The following is a 26,028-nucleotide window of genomic DNA, read 5'->3' as shown; positions in this document are numbered from 1 at the left end:
GAAGTCACGCGCTACCCAACTGAGCTAGAAACTTCAAGATCAAGCGCCGATGCTTCGACTCTCGGGGTGTGCGCTTGAGCACGTCCCAAAGAGCTGCTTCTGCTCCCATGAAATTGTCTTTCTAGCTGCGCCACTGGCTCAGTTAGTTAAAAATCGGCGAAGAGCGATGGGAAGGATTTGGAGCAAAGAATCAGTAAAGTAAAAAAAAGCGACTAGGCGGAAGACCTATAGCTCCACTTTTAAGGATCGTGCGAAGGATCTAGATCTAAAAGATCAGAAACCCGGATACAGATGTTTTGATAAGATAGGTAGGCTATTGCTTTTAGACCCGGGATGGTTTAAAGGACAAAGGAATTTGAAGAAAACTTCACACATGTATTTATGAACATTCAAACATCTCACATAGTTTCAAAACATCAAGAAACAGCTGCAAACTTTTAGAAAGAGTTTTGCTGATAATGTTTGATCGTCGCATTAGGCTCCTTTCAATTCATTGACCCAACGAACTGGAAATTGTGCAACAGCTAAACAAAATACTTCAACACATCAGCAAGCTTATGCAGTTCAAAGGGCAAAGTTTTAAACGTAAGACCAATTTTACCAAAATGTCTGATTTTGTGAAAAGCTTATGTCAATAAAACGAAATCGATGACTGACGCCAGATGTTCTTATGAAACACATAAAATAAAAAATAAAAATTTACAAAACAAAATATATGAATAACAATACGAAGAACACACGCATTAAATAAAATTAATAATAACTGAATATTTATATATTATCGAAAAAGCAAAAAGCCTTGAAATTCAGCAAAACAAAGTTATGAATATGAAAATGTTGTTTGAATGCAAAACAAGTAGGAAATTCAAAATCTGGAAACTTTTTACCGGAATTACTTGAGCGTTTATTGACATGACTTCTTGCTGTTTAGGCTATATTTTACCCAGGGATATCTGAACAAGGGATACGAAGGCTCGCAGCGATTGCCCCACTCTCACCACATTACCAGGGCGATAGTTTGTAGCGCGTTAAACATAGTTTTTTTTTTTAATTGCAAAAAGATTTGTAGTGCAACTGGTAGGCTACAGTCAGCTACAGAAGACATTTAGTAAATGTTACGTAGAGCATATTTAAAAAATACTTGTTTGGAAAGACAGTTGAAAAGTTACCAGTAGACTGTTTACTCAACAAAGCCTTTGCAGTAGGCTAGATGTAAAGCAAGTATACGGGTAGTTGAATTAACAAGTAACCATGAGCATGCAGTGAATATCCAGGCCTGATGCTAATAGCGCAATGCAGGTTATTATAACAAGATTTATTAAACTGCTATCGGTGCCAATTATCATTTACCGTAAACAGAGGTTAATTACCATGACAGAAGCCCTTCTATTGTCAAATATAATAAAAGCCTTCGTATCTCCTTCTTTAGATATTACTGATTCTACCCAGTCCATCAAAAATTATAAAAAAGATTTGAAGCGCAAAACAATCTTTGATAACTTTGTCGATCTGCACCAATCGGTTTGCAATTGTAGTCTTCATTGGTCAATCCATTCTTGTCTTCACACATCCTTTCCATCTTGGATTTGCAACTTGGGTTTACTGGGGATTTATATCGTACTATACTGCCACCCAGTTTTCTGCAATAGACAAAAAATGCCAATGGCTTACTAACTGTACTCTAAATTTTATTTATCATTCGGTGTTAATAGTTTTAAAAGATGCTACCGTGTGGTCAGGTTTTAGTCAAATCACTCCAGCTAATACTTACATGGTAGCTTGACTCCTGTCGGAAATATGATTTGAAAACAATCTTTAAAAACAGTCTAGCCTACACTCGTCATTGTTATCTTGGATCAGATATGGAAAATACTGTAGATGTTTTTACTTTTTACAATATCATCTCATGAGCAAGAAGAAGAAGAACAACTTATCGAAACACTTGTGCTAAAACCAATAGAGTACGGTAGGTCCTCCATATTAATTTGATTTTTGTAAACCAAGGTTATTTCAGAGCCAATTGTTTATCATCATTGGCAATAAGATGAAAAACATTAGATCACCAACACGTTTGGCTATCCTTCCACTAACTCAGTTATTGAAGAGTTGAGCGTCGGTTTACGCTCCATGGTAATTTTCTTCATGTTATCCAAGACGACTGTAAGCTATAACCATCTTTAAAATATCTGCTACCAAGCTGCTACTCACAATTTTCTTCTAAAATTGGCAATCTGTTGGAGTGAGACAAGACTTCCATGGATACGTCTAGAAATGGACAAAAAATTGAATAATTTGATTGTAACTTCTACTTTTCGAGAATGTTTTGTAACATTTACAATGAACAATGGACATAAACCAGGTAGGTTAATAAATAGATGAGTTTTAGAGTTGCTTGTAGTTAGCAAACTACGGGTAAACGATACTGCTACTTACCATTAGCAACTTGAAGACAGGCTGAAAATTCATATTTGGACACTTTTTTATTTTTGTTTTCATCGCAAAAACGCATGAACTTTCGCAAACAACGTCTTGGAGTTGCTTTCCGACGAAGCTTCTTTTTGAAAACTTTAGCTTCTTTATTGCTTAGTAGATTGTCGTGATTCTTATCGAGCTGCTCAAAAAACCACGTCCCTACTTCTTCTGTAAATTCTTGAAACTCTTCCTCACTAAAAAGAAAAATATTCTGACTGGTTTAGTGTAGTCTAGTTTTTTTAGGTGATTAGTCCTACTGTATTTTCACTTTAAAGCAGTTTTAATGCCTACCAAACTTTGCAAATCATACTTTAATAAAAATTAATATCTAATAAAACCTGATGAACAGACTGCAAATACCAAATAGTAATACCAAACAGTAAACAACGAATATTAAGAAATGATTTCTATAAAAACTTGCGAGGCTACATTGCCTACAGCAACTGTTTGGTAGGCTATGATAGAAGTAGCAGTAAAGCAGTAATTACAATCAAGCTTGTAAAACACTAGCAGTAGTGAAACGATAAATGATGAAAAAGAAATATTTACCTACAATGTAACAAATTAAACTTTTATGTCACAAACTTTAAAGTGACAAGCATTCTTCTCCCGAACAAGTATAGCCTATGTGTAAACAAAGATGGATGTCGCTTTACGTGGTAAGGCATTGCTTAGAGAGTAATTTACATGTATTGACTACCACACTTTGTGATGGTAGTTGAAGGACGCGCCAGTTTCAAAGCTTTTTTTACGGCTTTACAATCACCCACTCACATTTATAGCATCAAAGGTCATCTTTAACCTACTGTACCTTGTATCAGCAGCATTGCTGTTTGTTTCATGATTCATTTCTTTGACAAGCGCGTTGCGTAATGATTTCATAAAAACTTGCGGCTTCGTGCAACCTAAAAATACTTTTTTGAAAAATACTCTTCAAGGAAGATGGCTAAGCGGAAGTTTCCTTAATAAGGAAGAACAAAAAAGTAGCAATGACCTATTCTCAAGTGATTTGTATAGTATGTTTACAGCAGATTCGCATTAGTAGGCCTATTACGTGTTTTCACGCATTTGCATAGCTGGAATCGTATTTCCAGTAAAATGTTCATAAAATTTCATAAAGATCTTATCTACTGTAGTGAACAATAGATCAAAATATAACTTTATGCTCGAATTGGTACGTAATATGAGCTCAGCTATAATTATTAATATGTTATGAGTTATTGCCTCCTGCATACTGAACAAATAGATAATAAACAATTTCATGATCACATTTCACATCTCTCCAAGCCTTGTTGCTATTGTTCAGTCCAGTACCTGGCAAAGAAGCTACAGTTGGCGCAATAGTTGGCTGGGCACCGTTGCATGCAGGTTGACTGCCTCTGCAATAATATGCTGTTAATGATGCAAATGTACGTTACAGTACTAGTGAAAAATATTATCTGCACTTAATCGAAATTGTTTATGAGACTAATATAAAAAAATAGTGCAGTTTAAAATTACAATAAGAGAAAAAACTACAACGTCCAATTAAGTTACAACGTTTGTAAAATGTGGAGCTATGTTGGAAATTCAAATTGAAAAAAGTGAGATACAGCTTATGCTGTCTTACCGTACAGAAGTGCCTGGAATTGGGCGTCCGGTTTTCCGTAAAGTGCACCAACAGTATCCTGTGCCTGTGTGACACTGGACTTGATTGAAAAATCTTGGATCATCATCTGCGCAAAATTAACAGGCTTTTAGCTATAGGCCTACAGTAGATGATAAAATTACAATGGCATTGTTTAGAAAATTAGTCAAATGAACTGCTGAAATTAAGGAAAACTCAATGATCGTGACATGTAACTTACTGCAAAAAAATAGGGCGAGTTGTACAACAAAGTTTCCAGACATTGCAATAGATTGAGTTTCGCTTTTGGCAGCGTGATCGTTGCTTACTTTACAAAGTAGACTACTGTAGATATTAACGAACTGTTTTAGCCTGACGCTGCGAGTTCGCTGTGGTAATAGCGAATTGCACTAGCTTTCGGAACACAGTTCTCTAGTCATGTGCAATGACGAATGTTGTTGGTCAGTGAGTCGTTGTTTTATGCGGCTATTTTGTTTGGCTTGAGGCTGCTGTCTTGAATGCTGTCTGTTGAGTTTGTGTTGTTAAGCGGTGTTGCTGTGAAATTTTGTTGAATCAGTTCAACTTCAAGGCAGACAGCATTTAAGTTTTTGCAAGTTTTGAATGAGCAAACTTTGACTGCTTATACCGTTTGTACTGGAAATGTGAAGAATATTTGGTAACACTGATATAATGCTCACCCTACTGTGTTGAGAAAGAGCGATTAAGTTCGCTGCCTTGTTTTCATGTGAATATTTTTTTGCAAGTCTGAATAAAAATAAAGAGGATTTCAAGCAACCATTGCGGTGTTTTGGATAAATTACAGGCAATGTTCGCGGGATGTTAGATTGCACGATCGGTGAAATTTTATGTGTTTTTTTTTTCTTATCACACTCACAAAAAAACTTTTGATGATGTTCGGTTTAAAAATGTTTCAATCAAATAGCAGTGTGTTGCTTGAAAGTATGCACACGAAAAGACATTCACGACTAATAAGGCTCTGATAACTAAATTCTTATTCCCGGTGGTGGACCTGAAAAACTCACCTTCACAGCTTGGAACATATACTCCCTCCTGTGCTCGCTGTAGTTGCAAGGCCTCTCTTCTTTCATCGATACAAGTGCTCGGTCGGTCTGGTCAAGAAAATAAAATTTATATTTTGATCATCATCATCATTAAGTTCCTTCCTCTCGTCGAGGGTTGGAGGCAATGAGACGCCAAGTTTCTCTGTTGTGAGATTTTTTTACTGCAGTTTTGTAATCAAGTCCTGACCAGTCTTCAATATCATTAGTTCAAATTCTTGGTGGTCTGCCCCTATTTCGTTTGCCGTTCAATTTTCCTTCTAGTAGGCCTAGTTGTCTTTGAATAGAATTATTGCGAATCATGTGGCCAAAATATTTGGATAAGGCTTGTTATTAAGCCAAATACGAACGTTTTATCTTCATATGCAATCGAGATTCGTTAGCGTTCAGTTCAGTTGTTGATGTCTGAACGTGAACTTACTGAAAGAAGGTTCATCATAGAACGGATATGCTACGTATATGAACGTGTATGGAAGTAACAAACTCTGAAAAGAATATTAAATTTAATCAAAAAATAAAAAGCCCAAAACGTAGATACTAAACTCATGTTCAGCAAACAAACGTTTCGAAAACTATACTGTCTTCATCTTCAGTGTTATAAATGTAAGCAATCCCTGATGCCGCTGGTTTAAATTAAATTGCGGCTGACGTCACAAAGACTCATCAACAAGCTATTATGAGAGCGAAAAACGTAATAGAAGTCAGGTTTTTCCTAAAATGATGCGTAATAGAAGTCAGTATTTTACGATAAGACTTTACGAAAAAACAAATTACAATTTACTGGATCAACGAGATGGGTTTGACAAGTCAGAATAAGTGCTATACGGTATATCAGTTCAACAATTAAATAAATATAATGGTGCAGATGCCAAGTCCAAGTTTAATTGCGGAGATTTTTCTTTAATAGGCTAAATAACGTTTCCAGAATTTTCAATTTCCTTGAGTCTTCTCCTCTCCCTAGTATTTCAACTTCTTCAAAATTAATCTTGTGGTCTGCATTGGTGCGCAAATGGTTTGCAACCTCAGATTCTTTTGAATTTTGATGATCCGGTTTGTGTTCTAAAATTCTTGTGTATAGATTCCTTTTTGTTTCTCCAATGTAATTTGCTCCACACGAACAAGACAGTTGGTACACTACATTGGAGCTTGATAATTTGGATTGGCGGTCTTTAAAATTAAAACGTTTTGAAAGATCTGTGGTTTTGTGGACGAAACGAATGGATAATTTTGCTTTGGTTAATTGAAATGTTAGTTGAAGTTCTTTGCGTATTTGGTATGACATGTCACCGAGAAACGGCAGCTTAAAGATTAAAAGTCGAGTTTGATCTTTAGATAATTTTTGACTGGGTGAAGTGCTGTGTACTTTGTTCAAAAGAGTTGCAATACATTTATTTACGAATTTTCTGGGATAGCCATTATGCCCAAGCATCTTTTCTATGATTTCGAATTCTTGGTGTATGGAAGAATATGAATTGCAGATGCGGTAAGCTCGGGAAAGAAGAGAATTAACAAGATTACGTTTGTAGTGAAAAGGAACAAAGCTTGACCAAAGGGAATAATGTCCAGTGTGTGTAGGTTTTCGATACACATTGGTGTTGATGTTATCTTCATCCGTTCTACTAACTAGAACGTCTAAGAAAGGTAGACACTTGTCAACTTCTGCATGATTTGTAAAAGATATTTCTTTTTTTATGGAGTTAATTAATTTGAAAAACTTTGACAAAAAAGAGGAAGTTGGAAAAATTAAGAAGATATCATCCACATAGCGGCAAATTAAGGTCGGTTTTTCCATTTCGGTAGTACGAAGTAAAGCTTGGTCTATCACGTAGTTCATTAAAACATCGGCCATGAGTGGGGCAATGGGACTTCCCATTGCTACACCATCTATTTGTTTATAGAATTTTCCATTGAACTGAAAAGTCGTATTTTTGGTTACCCATTTCAATAACGATTTAAGTCGGCGCTTGTTGAGACCATGAAATTCTTTTACATCTTTCGTAAAAATTAGTTGTAAGATTAAGCCAATGGTAAAATTTACAGGAATGTTAGTGAACAGACTTTTTACATCAAAAGAAGTTAGAATTTTATTAGGAAAAGAACCATGGTCGATAAGAGAAACAAAAGAAAAGGTATCCTTTAAGTTTGTAGTGTGAGATCGAATAGGTGAAAGAATTTCGTTGAGCCATCTAGCACATTGATGATTAAAGCCACCTACTGAAGATAAGATAGGCCTTAGTGGGATGTTGGGTTTATAAATGTTTGGAAGTCCGTAAAGAGTGGGAGTGGTAGCAGAAGAAGGACGAATTTTGGAATAATCTTCTGGTGAAAGTGCTTTAGCTGCTTTTAAATAACGTAAGTGATTTTGAAACCTATGAAGTTTTATAATATTGTCATCCGTATCTGTTGGTTGAAATTTAGATTCCTCTTCTATACCAATTGTATTTTGATATTAATTTTCGATATTACTGATTTTTAGGCTTCAGTGCAGCTTACTTGCGATGAAGCAGTTGCTCCATTCATCTTCCGAAAAGTTCCCATCTTCGTTTGAATCACAAATTCCAATAAAACATTCCTTGAAATTATCTCTTCGATATTTCCGACGAAGGCTTCTAACTTCTTTGGAAGAGAGGCCACCATTCTGCAAAAAACAACATAAAATAATCATCAACTGTATACGCAGATTCAACAACACATCCATGTCATATAGGCCTATTGTACACGGCGAATTTTGTAAATATTAAATTTAACTAAACAACCAATACCATCTTAGACAGCTTATGGAAGTAGGAAGGTGTTACTGTGACAGATAGGCTACATTGACTTCAACCGTTTAAGATACTTTGGTGATGCAACAAATCCAGTCAGCAAATCAATCTTTTTACATTGATTCAACGTCTGCGATGAAAAAGGTCTGTTGTTTGGATGAAAAGCGGAGTTTTGACATTGCTCGTCGACGTCTATTTGAACGAGCCAAAACATGACAATTTTTGTTCTTGAACAGATACAAAGTCTGCTTTTTTGTGATAGTACAACCAGCATTACTGTCCTATAACAACATGAACACGAAAGTAAACATCTGATGTATGATGCTGGAATTAAAATCCTATCTCAGAAAACCAGTACATCGAACTGTGTTTGTTTGACGACTTTAGTGTGAATCATTGCTGTTGTTATAAGAAGCGGAGCATGAACGGCCAGTGGAAGTTAAGTTTGGTATTGCGTAGGGCATGATTTAACTGACGTTAAAACACTGTTGGTTAGCCAGGACATAGCACACAAAACCTCTGAAATGACAAAGTACTCATCGACTCACTGTATTCCGGTCCAGTTCGAAAAATTTCCACAACATGGCGTCGTTTTCTCTTTCTTCTGGTGTTGCGGAAGTCTAAAATTGAAGATTGTAATCACGATTAATCAATTTATTACGATTTAAAACCGCATCCATGTATCCATGTCTCGAACCATAAAATGATGTCGGTAAGAAAAGTAGCTTCAAAATTCGGGACCATAATGACAAGTTATTCTTTCCAAGCGTAGAAAAAAACTCAAAAGTGTCTGAGAAACTTAAACTCGACAATTTTTTCTGCTGTCTAATGATAATTATTATGTTTCTAAGATCTCTAATCTGTTTTATCATATTGATACATGGGTTTAATTATTTTTATCTTTAAAAATCACTCAACAAACAAAGACCAGTCTGTTTTACATTCCCGACGTTGGCAGACGTTTGATCACTGTGAAAATGACGGATTTTGTTAATCTGGTAGATAGTTTACTTCTTGAAAACTTGACATCACGGCGCATGTGGCTTGACAAACATCATCATCATTAAGTTCCTTCCTCTCGTTGAGGGTTGGAGGCAATGAGACGCCAAGTTTCTCTGTTGTAAGATTTTTCTACTGCGGTTTTGTAGTTAAGTCCTGACCAGTCTTCAATATCATTAGTCCAAATTCTTGGTGGTCTGTCCCTATTTCGTTTGCCGTTCATTTTTCCTTCTATTAGTTGTCTTTGAATAGAATCATTGCGAATCATGTGGCCAAAATATTTCAATTTTCTTGATTTAATTGTTTTTAGAATTTCCATGTTGGTTTGTATTCTGGATAGTACATCTTTCTTTGTGATTTTATCCTTCCATGAAATTTTAAGCATTCTTCTATAAATCCACATTTCAAATGCCTCAAGTCGTTTAATCATCTGTGATGACAGTGTCCATGTTTCTGCATTGTAGAGTAACGTAGTCCATATATAGCATTTCGCAATTTGTTTTCGAATGTTGATGTTAATTTTGCGTGTTGTTAATGTCTTTTTCATTTTTACGACAAACACATTGACAAACACATTCTTTAAAAAGTTACAAAAAAAAATTAAGACAAGACTTTATTAATAACTCACTTGTGGGAGATTAGCCTGGCGGTGTTCCTTTAAGATCAAATCTCTCACTTTATCGATAAGAGTCGTCTGGTCATCGCTAACGCATTGTGCTGGAAAAGTAAAAGCTTGTTTTAAGACGTTTGATAGAAAAAGCTTTATAACATTTTGTGTCATCATAAAAACAAAGACAGATGTTTTAGTGATAAGAGATGAGAATCCATCATCCTCATTTCCTTCTCTGACTTTGCATTGTTACGGATATAACAGTAGCCTAACCGACAATCGATTATAATTATTTCAACAAAGACTAATTTTATAGACAATTTCACTACGTTTGTCGATACTTGGATAGCCCAGTGTGCCATGTCGCCAATTGCAATCTAATGTATTGAAATATCACACTTATGAGTTATTTTGATAAAAAGCAAAGACAGTAGAAAGAATGCGTTAAATTTTGGTTCATCATAACTGCTTTTTCACTCTAACATTGCGTTTACACAACATCTCATTACGTCAACATGACATGGCGAAAACGTCTAAAAGCTAATCTCGACCGAAGTTAGTTGCGAGTAGTCGTTGTGACACAGAAATGTAACTATAATCGGTTGCTTACAACGCCTTTTATCGCTTAGCATACGTCGAGCGGAAAATAAACACTTTCCAAATTAGTCGTATTAATTCTCTTGTTTATTCAAAGCGATGTTCAACATAATCTGTAATCGACGCTTCATCAACATAAAAACAGTCTCGCATCGCAGAAAGATGTCTTACATACTATTAGCTTAACGTTGATGGACTAAGCCTAAAAGTGTTGAAGTAACAAGATGGTCTGTTGTGGTGCAGTAAGACCAGCAGTGCGACATCGATTTAATCAAATCAATCAACTTGAAAGAAATTCGAATATTTTATTTGTTTTAGTATCTTTCTATTTATCATCTTCACCAGACAAAGTTGTAAAAACAAAAGTGACATTTCATTGGCGCGTCTCAAAGTTGCAGTTTTTCTTGTTTTCCTTGATGGTAAATTTATTTTTCATAGCTACATCCCATCATGTCATCCATCTTTCCGCAGTGACACAAGCAAGCCTACAATCACGCGCACTTCTTTTTCACAGCTTAACATCACACTAATCGCTTATAGACCATGGAACACTTAAAATGTTGAGAAATCTGACAGTTTTTTCCTTCTCCGAAAAGTTCGGTCAATAGCGAAGCTTAAGCATGAGCGTAAAACGACAAAAGATAAGTTGCGAATTAATTGTTGATCAGCTATGCACCGGATTTAGCATTTCGGAAACAACACAACTTTTTGAGATGGTTCAGAGAATGTGATTGAGTTGGCGTTATGGCGCATTCTAAACATTCCTTAAACAATCATCATTCATCACACATACAAATCATACGTTATTTGCATGAAACTACACCACATTTCGTGATGATGAACACTTACATTTTGCGACTGGGTTGGCAGCAGTTCGTACAACAACTGGTAAAAAGAAAAAAAGTTAAGTAAGTAAACCTAAGAACTCATATTAACCAATACGAGACCAACAAACAAACTGTATTTATAGCATGGGCAAAAGCATTATAATGCCATGACGTCACAGAGGCAATACTCTTGTGAATATCATAAAAACGTCATTGTGATATTCTATCTTTGTAGCAGTGCATTTCAAAAACCTTGTCTTGAAACTGCCAAACTACATTATTTTACAATTTGCGTAATTTATGTTGACTGGCTGTGAATGAATGTTTTTAGTTAAAAATGTGGTCGTCAAATTACATTAGATTTCTAAAGCTTTTGTGGCTATCAAAATGAACTTGGCGCCGAAAAGCCTAACTTTTATAAACCAAGTGATGACGGCTTAACATTATAATACTTTCGTTTTAATTAAATTAGGTTTTGTATCGAACGATTTACGAAACAAACTTCAGTAAAAGAAACATTAAACCACATCGACTTTTGTGTGGTACCGGTCAGCAATGGCTCAACAACAAATCAAAGAAGTTTTGGTGAACAAAAAATCAAATCAAGACAGTTGTTCTAACCTTGGTAAATGCAGTAAAGCAACGCAGTTTGTAACAGTTCGATGCGGCCAAGTAATTTGACGAAGAAAAATCTTCAAATTGTCAATCTCTGTGACCATCTGCACTAGGTTAGTTTCACACACATACTCTTTACTACAGCAACATGCTTACTTGAAGTCTCTATTGACGGGGTGGTAGCTTGCATTGAAGGTTGCTGAGGTGAAATCGTCGCAGCTAAACATTAAATTTTTTTATCATGGCATGTTGGGCTATATATTTTAGATACAACAACAAATATACCATGAAACCAGACATTTTATACCATTATTGAAAAAAAAACAAGTAAATAAAACTACCCGTAGTTAGAGACTTAGCATGAGGTTAGTTTTATGCTAAAAAATAGTTTAATTCACAAGAGTAGATTGAACAATCTGTTTCAAAATAAGAGATCGTTCAATCTACACTTGTGAAATAAGTAACGGTCATGTCGCTAAAAAGCGAAACTCAATCTATCACATAGCAGTTTAAGATTGGTTGTTCTTTAAATCGCCTTTTTAACAAGGTGACGTGAGCACTGAGCAACACAGAGAACGATTTTTTCTCACAACAGTTTTGCAGATGCCAATCATGGGGATTAAATGAACGTGTTCAGGATAAATGATGTCTTACAAATATTTCCTGTTATAAAGATTCTATAAATAACTACTCGGGCGTAACAAAAACCTTTTGTGTGAAATATTTAATGCGAACAGTTTCACACCTTTTCTTGACAACCACCTGTTTCTAGGCTCTTTGTTAACTCGCATACTTCGTGTCAATTTTATCTGTTGACAATTCACATTTTTCTTCACCTCAATTACGAGATTGCCGCATAAAAAATGGCGGCGAGACGTAACAGAAAATACATTTCATTAATTCGGTATATTTGTCATAGGTACATAGTGTATATGTGTAGGCTACTTGTAAATCTGGTTAGTTATAACCTAGTAGGCTACACCTATAGATCATGGCTTGGGCTATTGCATGGCTACTGCATGGCTATGTAGTAAGCTATAGATCTATCGCACTTGTACCATCCACGATACGTGTGATTTAAAAGTAACCTACTTTTGTGCAGAAATATTACTATTTCCAATGTCAGTCAATGAAACGACGCTTACGCGTGAACAAACACGTCATCCACTCTGCTTCCATGATTCGCTGATTTGAGTCGACGTCGCAGATGTCTGAAAACACAGTTCCACATTCTCTGGCGTGGTGCTTTTTCAAAAGATGGCGTAGTTCCCGTGAATTTATGTTTCCATTCTAAGACAAAGATTTTTTATGCAAAATACCACCTTAAATGGAATTAAATTTAGCTAAATCCTATAGACTCAAGAGATTGTGACTGAAAATTAAGTACGGTATATTCTTTTACATGAAAGCTCAACAAGCAAATGCGATATACTTGTGTAGCTATAACAAAAACATTTTTGAGGAGTAGACTACACTGAAAGGCCTGTTCATGGACTTCTAAATAGTAGCATCTGGACTGGAAACTCAGTGGGCAACATGAGGCCAAACAGTTGGTACAACAGTTGGCCAACAGTGGCCAACAGGGTTAGTTACTTGGCTGTTGGCCAACTGTTGTACCAACAGTTTGGCCTCATGTTGCCCACTGAGTTTCCAGTCCAGATGCTACTATTTAGAAGTCCATGGCTTGTTAGTCAACGTCCTATTCTGAGAGTAAGTGTTAGTCTGAAAACACTCAAGTGAAAATAATGTGATACACTGTCATTCATTCATTGATTAATTTAAAATGAGTACCGGAACAACCCCTTCTCCATGAGATATTACAGCTTATCAGGAATGGCAACAAGACAAATGTAACCGTTTATCATTTAGGCCCAGGTGTTAAGCAATTTAATTAAATTAGATGACAGACTTGCTTGGATGTATCATGTTACACAACAGGCATGTCAAAATTAGAAAAATTACATCCCATGGAATACAAGAATAAAAAATAACCAATTCAATTCATATCACTTGATAAACACGTGCTTCTAGATTGCGAACCACTTATTTTCTATTGATTTACCAACATAAGTCTCACCTGTGACTGTAATGGGTTTAAATCAGCCAAGATTAAGGGTTTAGTTAAATTGCTTAAAAACACAAACCGTTGTTCAGATCTGCGCTTGTTTGAAATACTAATGCTCAGGAATGCTGAGTAAAAATGAGATTGATTCTACTCCCTCTCTCTCTCTCTCTCTCTCTCTCTGGATCATTGTGCATCAGTCTTTAAATTCATATAATTTGTTGACTTATCGTCACAGAGGTTGCGTTGCCTGACTTTTGTTTTGAATTGTTTGTATACGGGTTGCCAACATTTTCAAGGTTTAAAAATCTATTGCATGAAGTCTAACTGGACTCTGTAGCCATAAACCTTTCATTGCATCAATCTCAGTTCAATAACCGTACTTTGTTGTAGGCTATAGGCCTACTTACAAAACGGTTAGACGAAAAGAGAATATATGAGCATATAATGCAGATTACTGCGTCGAAACACACACAATTAGAGACATCAAGAGACCAGTACAGAAACACAGGTAATCCCAGTTGGAAACTTTTTCAGCGAGGATTACATTTATATTGATTTGGTTGGTTCATTAAATGAGTTCATTAAAAACATTTAATTGGAAAAAATATCCATTTTTGAATGATTATGCAGTAGTGAAATATCTACCATGGCTGAAAATGAAACATAATTAAACGATATGGAATGATGATGATAATAACATTGAAGATAAATAAATAGGAAGAGAGTGCTTAGGTTATACAAAAAAAAAAAACTTATATACTTTGTTCTTGTCAAGTGTAGAAAATTTCCAGCTCAAAGCGAGTCGAAGAATTTCGTTACTTGATGGTGGAACCTGCAAAACAGAAGATTACTGACAAGATTCCTTTAAAAAAAGGTTGTACAGTACTTTTGGCCGACATCAAATCTCAGCACCAACAACTCGGCAACGTGCCTTAAAGAAAATTACTATCTATACTCGTTTTAGTCAGTTCGTACACATTTGCTTGTTGAACTTCAATGAAAATATGCAATTAATTGTACAATTCACATTTACAAGCGGTTAAGAAGAGCACCTTACATTGAATATGTCCAATTTCAACCTGAGAAAGCGTTATTAAATTCATATTTTGAGTATCTATGATACAGTATAAACAACTGATCCGACTCGAATGACAAGAAGAAGCTTTAACTTTTTGGTCGTTGTAGGCTACTGCAGCAACCAAGTTGCCTGTCGTCGAATAAAAAAATGTTCACTTGCCATAGTTTTAACCGTTTCGTAAAACACTATGTTTAGGCTCCGCTATACTATTTCAAAAATTTGAACGCATTCTATTTTCTTTGAGGCACGTGACACAGCTGGCACAGCATCATACAAGCAAATCAACTACAAGCAGTCTTGTTTTGGAGACTGTTAACGTTTTTAAATTTATCTTTTTTAGGCTATACTGTTTGAGGCTTCAGTTCGTTTTTGATATTTGACAATTTCGTTTACAATTTCGTGACAATTTCCGCAAAAATGTCGTTGGTAATGTAGCACGATCTATTAAAACAACTTGCTTATTGCAACCAGTTAATCAAATCAATATTTACACAAAGCAGCGTTTTTCAATGCTGTCGATTTATTTTGAAAAGCCGGCTTGAACAAAATTCTTTAGAAAAAAGCATGTTTAGTCAAAAAAAAGCAACCGAATAATTATTTTAGAACCATTGACCTTTTCCTTGTTATTTTAGCGAAATGGACAATGACTGAAGTTGTCCACTCACTGTATCAAGGTTCAACTCAACTAAACAAACCAAAACAAGGCTACCATCTTCTGTGATGCTCGAGACAGAAAAACGTTTGCAAAACAATCATCAACCAATTCTACAAATCAATTCTACATTGATTCAACGTTTGCTCAACAATTAACATTTAAGTAACGTGTGTTAACGTTGAATCAATATAAAAAAGACATTCACTGAGTGAGTAGGTTACTCTGTGCAGGAAAGATTCAACTTGGGTCAAAACCAGTGTCTTAACAAACAATGTGTGGCAAGAGGCTAGCGTAGTTCAAATAAACCGACAGAGAACATTTCGCAGCTTCACCACCGTATTTTAACGTCAAATATGGAAAAAAGAAAAGCATTTCGAAACATAAAAGTAACAAAATGAGTGACTGTGAACGTCAATCATCACTTCCATCTATTTAACGTCTGCAGATGTTGAATCGATGTAAAAAAGACTGATTTGTTGGCTTGGAAAAGAGATGAAGTTCATCAATTTATAGAATATCAAGCTGGAGATAACTAACTTCTGCTAGTGGAGTCGCTTTTCTATAATCCCTCACGGATCTACTTCCGATGGCAGCAAAGAGGGCGATTCGTTTTGCAGATGGACAGCTTTCTGTAAAATACACCATCAATTGAAAGGAGTTTTACAAATAATTCATCAACGAAAGTTAACAAGGAGTAAAATTGGTGCAGAGAAGCAATGAAACTAAGATTCGCTGGCAAATTGATCATTTCAGAAGCACAATATTTAAATCTTTCAGCACAGCTCTTGGATAGTTACCTGTTTTACAAGAACAGCAATTTTTCATGTCAGTAAAAACTAAAATGTAATTATTTAGTGCATTGAATAACTGTTTGAATGTAAAGACTCCAATATCTGTATAAAGGTTCATATCACCAAAACTGCGCGATGATAAACATAAGATTTTGTTTTCTTCAGTGTAGTTACGCAAACGATTTCAAAAAGTGAAAAACAAAAATAATAGTTTTTTACGTCATCTAAGAACAATTTTGCAATGACGAAAAAATTGAACATCGCTAGTGGCGTATTTTCTGTTGTCCAAAGTCTTTTGTGCTAAAAGTCAGCTTTAAATTTTTGCATGACGCATTGAAACATAACAATCTACAAGCAAGAAAAAGACATTATAATTGCAGGTGGCAGCAAGGCACCATCTAAAACCATGCCTACTCACCCGTGGAACGACGAACATCTGAAAACAAAAACATGAATCAATGTGCATGCTAAAATACAAACTATAATGCATTTTTAACAAGAAATCTATTTGAAGTCAGATGAATTTGCCAAAAAGATCTCGCCACCTGAGAGATAATCGAACCGAGATATTTCAAGATACATTTTTGAAAATAAGTGCAGGTTTAGAAAATATACAAGTCAAACACTGCGTATAATTCAAAATGCAGTTTAAATTGCGGTTATTCAGTAAAGACTCGACTGTTTCGATGTTAAATCAATCTTAAGAACATTTATTCCGCAAGAATAAATACTTTGTAAAAGTGAACTCAACTGTTGAACAAAATACGGTAGGATAAAGCAATCAAAACTTGGATACACTAGAGAAAAGCTGAATAAGATTACTCAAACACCTTTGTATTGTATCGGCTTTATTTACTCTGATCGAAGATTTTTATTGAAAATGTAATTAATTTGATGGAATCGGATCTAATTAAACTTTGCCAACAGCGCTAACTGTTTTGTGACAATTCAACCACTTTTTGTTGCACTTTTACGTCATATTAAAGTAACTTTAACGGAAACCAATTCCTTTTTTATGGGATCCTAGTATAATCAATATGCATTTTTTTCAATTTGGACTTAAGTATACGATGTTACCAAATGTAGGATAAATAATATTAGGCTATTGAAACAGGTGCTTCGTGACAAGATGAGTTCCCACAATATTCTCTATGTTATGACAACAGACAATTTATTCAACAATTTGACTGTATCAAGCATCCGGGAAATTAACCAACCATGCACAGCCAGCTGATCCGAAATTATTAAACCAGTATAATTGCGGTACATAAGGTTTGTGTGGCATGCATGTTGTGGCTTCATACGAGTGGCGTTGTTATTTTAATGAAATTGTGGTATGAGAGTGTTTTGGCACATTCTGATAATTGTTCAATGTTGTAAATTATGACCTTGATGCTAAAGTAGATCAAGACCAGAAGTTTTTGACCGACAAATAACAACTATTTTTGATTTCAAGGTTTGATAAAACAAAATTAAATGCTCTAAACTAAATTTTGTAATGGTCTAGGTCCAGGTGCTGGTTTTTCCGAAAGCACAATGAGACATAACCCACCTGCTCGGAGTCACAACATCTAATTCAGTGCAGAGCAAGGCCAATATAATTAGAACAAAAATTGTCGCATAACTTAACTATACAATGTCAATAACACCTTTCCGGCTGAAAACGTTCTACCACGATATAATGTAAAAAAACGAGTTGTTAAAAAGCCGAGCCTGTTTGAGAACTACACTACAATAGGATTGTTCTCGTAGCGATTCGACCATTCTGTGAAAATGAAACGTTCACTAGAACACACCTGTGCCATCGCCGGCTGCTCAAACCGTTGAAGCCCTTCAGTTCGAACAATATACAGTACATTGTTTCCACTCTTAGGGTGTGTATTAGCTTTTGACGGTATGGCAAAACTTTTATATCGTTGCACATTGTAATCCACACACTACTACTCGTAGCAAAACCTAGTATTACGTCACATTCGAAAGCAACAAAGCTTGTCTTCAAGCTTTCGTCAGTTAGTTAGAGCGCTCAGATGCAGTTTTTTTTATCTCATATGGATAATTTCGCTATTTTACTTTCAACAACATTAAAATAGCGTACACAATGCTTACATGCTTTCGGAACAGCGGCAAATCAGCCATGAAAGCAACATTTGATATGGTGATGCAAATACTTATGTTCTTTTAGAAGTTGAACCAAAAATGTCTAGTAGCAACTGAAAGGCATCTTCACTATTAGTGTGAGCACAAAAATATTTTGGTTAGCACGTGGCAGTATATAAATAAGTTTTCAGATAACATAAGGTATCTCCTAAACATAAATAATTTGTATGATTCTTTAAGCATTTTATGCATAATCAAGAACACCTTCAAACGATAACTGCTGTTTCTTCTATCCATGCAAACGAAATAAAAATTTAAGGCAAAGTTATTGAAAATCAATGACGTTTTAAAAATCTTAAGCATTTTTGTATCTACACATGGTTGTACTTACTACCAGTGTTGCAGGATGGTTCCGAGTTTTCAACAGCACTTCCGGCAACCATCCTGCCGGCTGGTGTCACGCACCAACAAACACCCATGACAGGGTTGCATTGTCGAGGTGCGTACCACCCATCTGAGGTGCATGCTGGTATGTGCGCTAGTCCTGACGCCGCTCGGCTTTTACTCAAAAAGTAACTCCTCGCTTTCACACAGATCGCCTCTGGAATAAATTGTAAACGAATGTAAACCAAACAGTACAAACTGAAGGGGTGAAACAGAATTTCTGACAAAACAACATTAATGCCAAATATCAATGCTTAAAGTGAGGGTCATGTTATAATAGAAATCCGATTTTATATCAACGTGGTAGGATAAAGTAAACTGTATTTTCTTTAACATCATTGCCACGATATTCTCGTTTGCGATGACCAGTAATATGTTTAAGCCATGCTGAAAACGAAGGTTGGAAAGCGTTTATGAAAGCTTTATTTCAACAAGTTTCTTTTCACTTCAATCACTTCAGCTAATTTCGGACAAGAATATAAATACGGTGCGTAAAACCAAGGCAAAAACGCATATAACTATTTTTAAAACAAGAAATCAATCTTGTACAAATCAAAACAGAAAGTTGAACTTTTGTCAGTGCTAGGTATGGAAAGTATTTTTACAGTATGTCTAATTTATTCAAATACAAATATGAAGGTTATTATTTTGTACAAGTAGCCAAAATTTAAGCCACTTCCGCAACCATCAATCAAAAGTGAAACTGACACTGCAAAGATATAATGAAAGATTTAGGTTTAAACCACTTAATATTAAGTAAGCCATGGTCTAACACTTGCCAATGTCAGTTCATTTGATACTTTTTACCAAGCATATACTTCAGTAGACTTGTTCAAAAATCAAAATTTTTTAAACTTTTTAACTTCTCGCATTGTTTCCAATGATTTGGCCAAAAGAAAACCAAAAATGACAACCATTTTGCCTCAAATGATAGGATACCCTGCCTCGAGGCCTAAAAGTTTTCATTTTTGTTAAAATCACTCGTTTTTGACCTGCTAAGCCATGAGTCTGACGGTGGAAGTTTCAACTGAAAACACTTTCATCCAATGCCTTACTGTTAGCTCAAGGGGAAAATCAACTTTTGGATATTTGGCATCGTTTTGAGAAGTGTGAGAAGAATAAGCAGATAAAGAAGCAGCACTTGACGCCATGAGTAGTAAAAAGACATTTTGCTTATATAAGGTAACCCATACACATCTTTTGAAATTTTTCAATGGGTCTAGTCTGACAGATACCTCACATTTAGTTTTGACGATGACTTCAAGGTTACGTTATTAAAGTCATGATACTTCCACCGTCAGAATCATGGCTTAACAGGTCAAAAACGAGTGATTTTAACAAAAATGGAAACTTTTAGGTCTCGAGGCAGGGTATCCCATCATTTGAGGCAAAATGGTTGTCACTTTCAGGTTTTTCATGGTCAAAATCATTTGGAAACAATGCGAGAAGCTAAGAAATTTAAAAAATTTGAAATTTTGAACAGATCTAATACTTCAGATACTTTTAGTTCATTTTGCAAGTTTCAAGCAAAAGTAGTCTACATATCTTCACCTTTGCACTTTCCTCGCTTTGTTATCAGCATCGGATCCAAGCACTTGGCCCGGCGAGCTTGACATTCCGACGTGAAAGTTCTGCCGTCGCTGCCACAAAATTTCCGTCTTTTTGACTTCTTGCATTTAAAATTACATTCTGGCTTGGCCCCGACCAACAAATACTGAAATCAATAATCCGATTGTATTTATCATAAAAACATACTTTGTTATCCTTTTACGCACGACTGTATATTTTAAAATAAATATTTAAACAAAGATTTTTATAAGAAACAATGTCAAAATCGAAGCAGTGAAGCTTATGGCAGAAATAGGGCCATTGCTTTTTGTTGACGATTGTCACTGGATATTCCAAGTTTTCTTTCATATACATATACTGACTGACATTGCATTTCGTTTGCAAGTACTTACGTTAATTACACATCAAAACGTATCTTATAAAAATTCAACGCTTGGTTCTTTTTCAGAAAATAAATTTAACTACAATTTCTATTTCAGACGTTACAAGTCAAAGAGTTCGTCGAATAAATTAGTTACAAGAGTTAACTATTGAAATTACTGCATAAATTAATTTTTTCGCAAAAACTCAAAGTATCAACGACACACGTGTGCAATGCGCATAACCTACTGAACAAAGTTACTCGACAATCAAGCATTTCGTAGAAATAGCTTAGAACAGAGGTGTGCAAACCGTGGTCCTCGGGTCAAATGTGGCCCGCGAGCTTAAACTTTTTGGCCTGCGGAAAGGCCCGGATTTTAAATAATGTGTAGTCCGCTAGACGAATATCATTTATGTTTCAAGTTTGCAACGTTTAGTAAACATTATTCTTTGTTTAGCAACCCGACAAGTTCAGCCAGTGTGAAATTAAGCCACGGTAGCTGTGTGATTACTTAGTGCGTACACATTTGCCGTACAATAATCAACAATAGATATTTCCAGTGAACGCAAGTGCGGGCACTTGACGTGTTTCGACCACAGAATTCGTTTCGCACAGCCATGTGTTTAAGGAATAATTATTTTAGCCAACAGAAATACTGTACTCAAATTGCTGTGTGAGAAAATAAATCAGTGGCTATAAAACGCCGCTGGTCTAAATAAACGAACTTTAAAAATTGCAAAACTTGCTTAGTTCTGAAAAAACTAGATCAACACAAAAACAAAATATTGTAATCGACAAACAGCAAAATGTAAAACTCGACAGATTGCCGAATTTGGGAACAAAACATGCCTGTCGGATTCGAATTAAACTGCCTGAACTGTAGTACAGCAACATGGAAAATTTTAAACTTTTTTGATGTAGCATATTTTAATCTCTTTTCGTGTATGTGTTGATTGATGTCAGAAGGCAGTTTAATGCAAGTTGTAGATCACAAATTTTGTTTGTAATATTATGACAACAATCTGTTTGAACTATGTGGTCGTATACTATATTAAGCTTCACCATGTAATGCAACGTTTGCAAATGCGTTGCAAAGTAAACTAAATATACCGTGTTTTGGCCAGCTGAATCACCTGGATACACTGTCACACTCTGCAAATTGGTAAAATGGTTGTTACAATAAAGTGCCATTCAATAAACGTGCTCATTGGCAAACATGTGACCAGGTCTTTAAAGTACCTTATGCAATACAGGCCTTGGCTTGGTACATTGTTACCACCTTTTTCACCTTGACCTTCTTTTGTTTGCCTAGAGCCCTAGCCGGTCAATTCCCAAATCTAAATGTTTCTTTTTGACCTAAGATGAACAGAAATGATTTGTCTTTGTCTGATAAGTAATTTTTGTGTTAGACTACTTCAGCATTATCATTTTCTTGCATCTTAGACTACATTGGAACTAGTTGTCGAGTGATGTTGCAATCTGGAGTTTCCACTCTTGGGGGATTTTAGAGAATTTAAGGAAACTACTCCATGTTGCTATCTTTTAAATAAACATGAATAAAATTAGAAAGGTCTGACACCAATAGAAATGATACCTAAAAGATGCAGGAGTTCTTCTCATAAATATGATATTTTGTTAAAATTTAGTCGTAGCTTATCGCAAAAAAAATGGTCCAAAAGTCTGACACCTCTCGATAGTTGCAATGTTTTGTTTCTCAAATGTGTTTCCCAAGCCCAGTAGTTCTCAAACTGTGCGTCGCGACGTCCTGGTGCGTCGTTTCACTTTTCCAAGGGCGTCGCAGAATAGTTCCGTTTCTTGGCTGAGCTCAGTTTAAGATTATAAAAATGAAGTTAACCCTTTGAGGACCGCTGGGACACATGTGTCCCATGCACTTAGCCGATTACACTGCAATTAACTAAAAAAATTGCCACTGCTGATACCCTAACGTAGTAGTAGCCTATTGGATGTTTAAAAATTTGGAAACTTTGAATCATTTTTTTGATGTTATTTCAGTTTGAAAACAGTGAAGAGTTTTTTTGTTTTATTATCTTTATCCTGCATAGCGGGAAAGCGGACTTGAGCGCTATGCATCGGTGTACGCCTTCCGACGTACACCTGACCTACGCTGCAGCCGACTGCAATGTCTGTTTCCGGTTGTCTACTCTACTTATGACTTAAATTTGGTACTACCCATTACTCGAAATCGATTACTGGGTAGAGGCAATTATCGTAAAGTTTCTTGCCCAGAGAAACAACAGTTAGTGCGGGTGGCTGGAGTCGAACATGCAGGCTCTCGACTGCGATCCCAACGCGCTAACCACCCGGCCACTGCTGCCGAGTTGAGGTTGCAAGTGGGTTTTTTCCCTTCAAATTTGCGAAGCATATTTATTTACATTTGTCCAAGCTCGAGTCAAAATTTGCAAAATACTTTCCTGAAAAATTTTCAAACTACAAATGGATGCGTGATGCTTTCGTGGCAGGAAATCCGGCAATTTTTTGGATTCAACGAATGACGATTATATCCAAGTTTGGTGAAAGAAAGCACTGCGAATTATTATCCCATCCGCCACGTCGTATTTATGTGAAGAAAAATTATCTGCCTTGGCGGTGATGAAAAGCAAATATCGATCACGAATAATCAGTGAAAGAGAAATGCAGGTTGCAATTTCAAAAATTCTCCCAAGATTCAATGAACTTTGTGAAAACAAACAAGCGCACACGTCATATTAAATAATATGCATTGCTTTTTGTTGCTGTATCAACAAACAAAACTTTGATCATAAGTTTCTTCATTTACTTTTATTTGCTGGTGCGTCGCAAGTTCAGAAAATTTTTCCAGAGGCGTCGCAACAAAAAAAAGTTTGAGAACCACTGCCCAAGCCTATCATAACCGCAAGATGGTGACTGCTATGAGACACTTAGGAATCAGCTGATTAATATTAAGTTACAGTAGAACTAATTTGGCCAGAAAATATTTACTTACCATCAAAACATAAAACAATTTGTAGGGGTGTTTGAAGGTTATAAGCATCGAAAACGTTGCAGAAAAGTTGTTTTGTTTCAGGTTTTAACAAAAATATTTTTCATCTTCCTTTGCTTTGATTTTGAAACGAAAGCGGTTTTGTTTCGTCACGTGCTCGAAACGAAAACGAATATTTGGTTCTCAAAACGCAGGTAAGTTCCGTGACATGAAAAGTGATTAGTGCGCACTGCGCATTACAGCAAAATATTTTTTGAAGAAAATATTTAACGTAACGAGTGTACAAAACAAAAATGCTTTGAAAATGCTTTTGAAACGAAACTTCTTTAGATTATTTTTGTAAATTATTTCGATACTTTCTACACCCAAAAAAATTTCGTTTTGTGTGGCCCTAAAACCAAGTTTTCTGGTGAAAACTTTCGTTGCGACCAAACATAACATTGTTTCGAACGCCCCTAATAGATTTGTAACTTACTTAGCCTACTCTTACTAACATTAACTCGGTATATTGTGGAACAATGGCAAAAAGATATATAAATTATATTATTTTGGTTTGTAAATAGGGAAAGCTTCAAAGACCGAATATCTCAAAAGTAAATTCCAACTTACAAAGAATGGTGAATCACCTTCAATTCTCCTGTCAATTACCAAAACGTCTTAGATTCAGTCTACTGGATTGTTGACATTTTGATTTAGTTTTCCCAATAAGAAGTTCAGCTCTTCAAGAACAATAGCGCTTGTCGTCATCCCAGTCAAGTGGGAAGAAACTTTCGTTCTTTGTGGCAGACTTGTCGGCTGTGACACGTCACTCAGCCAGACGCCACCACGAGAGAGAAAATTAAGTGTTGTCACAAAAAAACTGACTTTTTAGCTGACGTCTGTGAGAAGATTTTGCTTTGAGCAATTTTGACAGCCAGCAAGTTGGTAAAGTTTTGTTAGGGCATTCCGCGTCTGTCGACAGCTTTGCGGCGAGGCAACAACTTGATGCTGGCGTCAACCTTGACCGCGATACACGGGCGTACAAGAAACGCGTGCCGATGATGTCATTTGCAAAATTCTATCTGACATCGTTTGGGCGCAGTATTGTGCTTGTGTTGTTAGACAATATTTTAAATTTACATCTAGCAATACAAACATTATGTAATAAAAAAGTCTTTTGTGGAATCTAAATTGTTATTGTGCTATTCTATTTGTATTGTTTATATTGTACCATGCTATTGTCGTAACAGGCGAAACAAAAGTTTTCTCTCTCTGGTGTCAGGTATGGTAAGCTAATTTCACAAAATTGTCGCTTGATATTGATGAAAGTAGATTATTTCAATCAACAAAATAAATTAATGTTTCATAGCTAACCTGAGTTCTTTCTCGAGTCTGCCGCGACAAGTTTCTTTGTGCATCAACACAGTAAGGGAAAAGAAAAGATAAAAAAGCAACGATACTTAAAAACAGAACGCAGAAATGGCAAGTAAAATCCATTGTCTTCAGAAAAAAGTTTCTCTCTTTTGCAAATTGTTAGATCCAGTAAATAAAGCTACTCAAATATTAACAGGTCTTTGTCTTTGCATGTCAGCAAACTTTTTCTTGATAATCCACAACAGAACGACTTTGAGCAAACTACTGTCTTCCAAGCATATACCGGCAAAGCAATGTACTGGGATCTTGTCTATCGATGCTTCACGTCAAAGCAAACAAAAAATCCCATCTACCCACCGCAAGTTACGCCTGCACAAACCGTCAGTTTAAAAAAGGAGCAGAATATTTTTGGACAATTTCATTGAATTAATGTTAAAAAAACACAAATCGATGAAAAGATTGAATTAAAGCTTCTTGCAAAATTTACAAAGAAACTCAAACTCCTCTGTACATTTTTGTTTCACTGTTGGCTAACAATGCAAATATTTTCTTTGCCCTTTATGCATTGTTCTCGCTGTCAAAAATAATGAAACATTTTGCTAGAATTTTAAACATAAAAAAGCTGGTAATTAGAAAACGATTTTCTCAGCTAGACCTCCTTTTTAGAAACCTTTCAACCAAAAACCACATTAGACTGTGCAGTCTGCATTTTCCCTAATTATCACAGACATAAACTAACAAGCTGAACCCGCTTGTAACGCCAACGCACAATTAATTTTTTCTGCTTCCACTTTTCGAGCACTCGCTTATGCGGGAACAATGAAAGGAGAGAGAGATTAAGACAAAATATCCTTTCGTTCTTCAGTTATTCAGTGTGAACCTTGGTTTAATATCTTCTTTTCGAAATGCCTCTCCAGTTGTACAAGAGGTTATCGAATTCATTTGACAATAGATCGGTACAGTGTATAACGACGTTGAATATACAAAAAACAATATTTCTAGCTGAAATTAAAAGCAAGCAGAGGAATCCCAGTCATCATGTGAGCCTTCGTTAGCGTAGATTCG

General features: G+C 35.7%; 1 protein-coding gene across 2 annotated transcripts; it reads right to left on the bottom strand.

The window, feature by feature from the left end:
• Positions 1–360: 360 nt before the first annotated feature.
• LOC145770834 (SPARC-related modular calcium-binding protein 1-like) lies at positions 361–25,320 on the bottom strand. Of its 2 annotated transcripts, XM_082582568.1 has the most exons (19): positions 24,964–25,320; positions 20,252–20,414; positions 18,648–18,857; positions 16,578–16,595; positions 15,906–15,997; positions 14,396–14,467; positions 12,716–12,860; positions 11,727–11,789; positions 10,978–11,013; positions 9,550–9,638; positions 8,471–8,542; positions 7,651–7,795; positions 5,122–5,208; positions 4,082–4,187; positions 3,787–3,851; positions 3,284–3,377; positions 2,434–2,666; positions 2,209–2,265; positions 361–1,640 (listed from the first exon to the last, which is right to left on the bottom strand). In XM_082582568.1, coding segments are annotated over exons 1-19 (1,872 nt in total). In that variant the 5' UTR covers positions 25,087–25,320; the 3' UTR covers positions 361–1,638. The 2 variants fall into 2 exon arrangements, with proteins under 2 accessions (XP_082438694.1, XP_082438702.1); XM_082582576.1 differs by lacking the exon at positions 16,578–16,595 and having other exon boundaries at positions 18,651–18,857.
• Positions 25,321–26,028: the final 708 nt, after the last annotated feature.

Source organism: Aplidium turbinatum, chromosome 1 (genome assembly GCF_918807975.1).
Source record: "Aplidium turbinatum chromosome 1, kaAplTurb1.1, whole genome shotgun sequence".
Lineage (NCBI taxonomy): Eukaryota > Metazoa > Chordata > Ascidiacea > Aplousobranchia > Polyclinidae > Aplidium > Aplidium turbinatum.
Note: the sequence above shows the minus strand (reverse complement) of the source record. Positions and strands in the feature narration are given on the sequence as shown.

Coding starts and splice junctions, on each gene's coding strand:
- LOC145770834 (XM_082582568.1), bottom strand. CDS start 25,086: ATGGATTTTACTTGCCATTTCTGCGTTCTGTTTTTAAGTATCGTTGCT. Junction 18,858..20,251: donor AAAGCGAGGAAAGTGCAAAG/GTGAAGATATGT, acceptor AATTTATTCCAG/AGGCGATCTGTGTGAAAGCG. Junction 3,378..3,786: donor AACTGTAGCTTCTTTGCCAG/GTACTGGACTGA, acceptor AAGTATTTTTAG/GTTGCACGAAGCCGCAAGTT.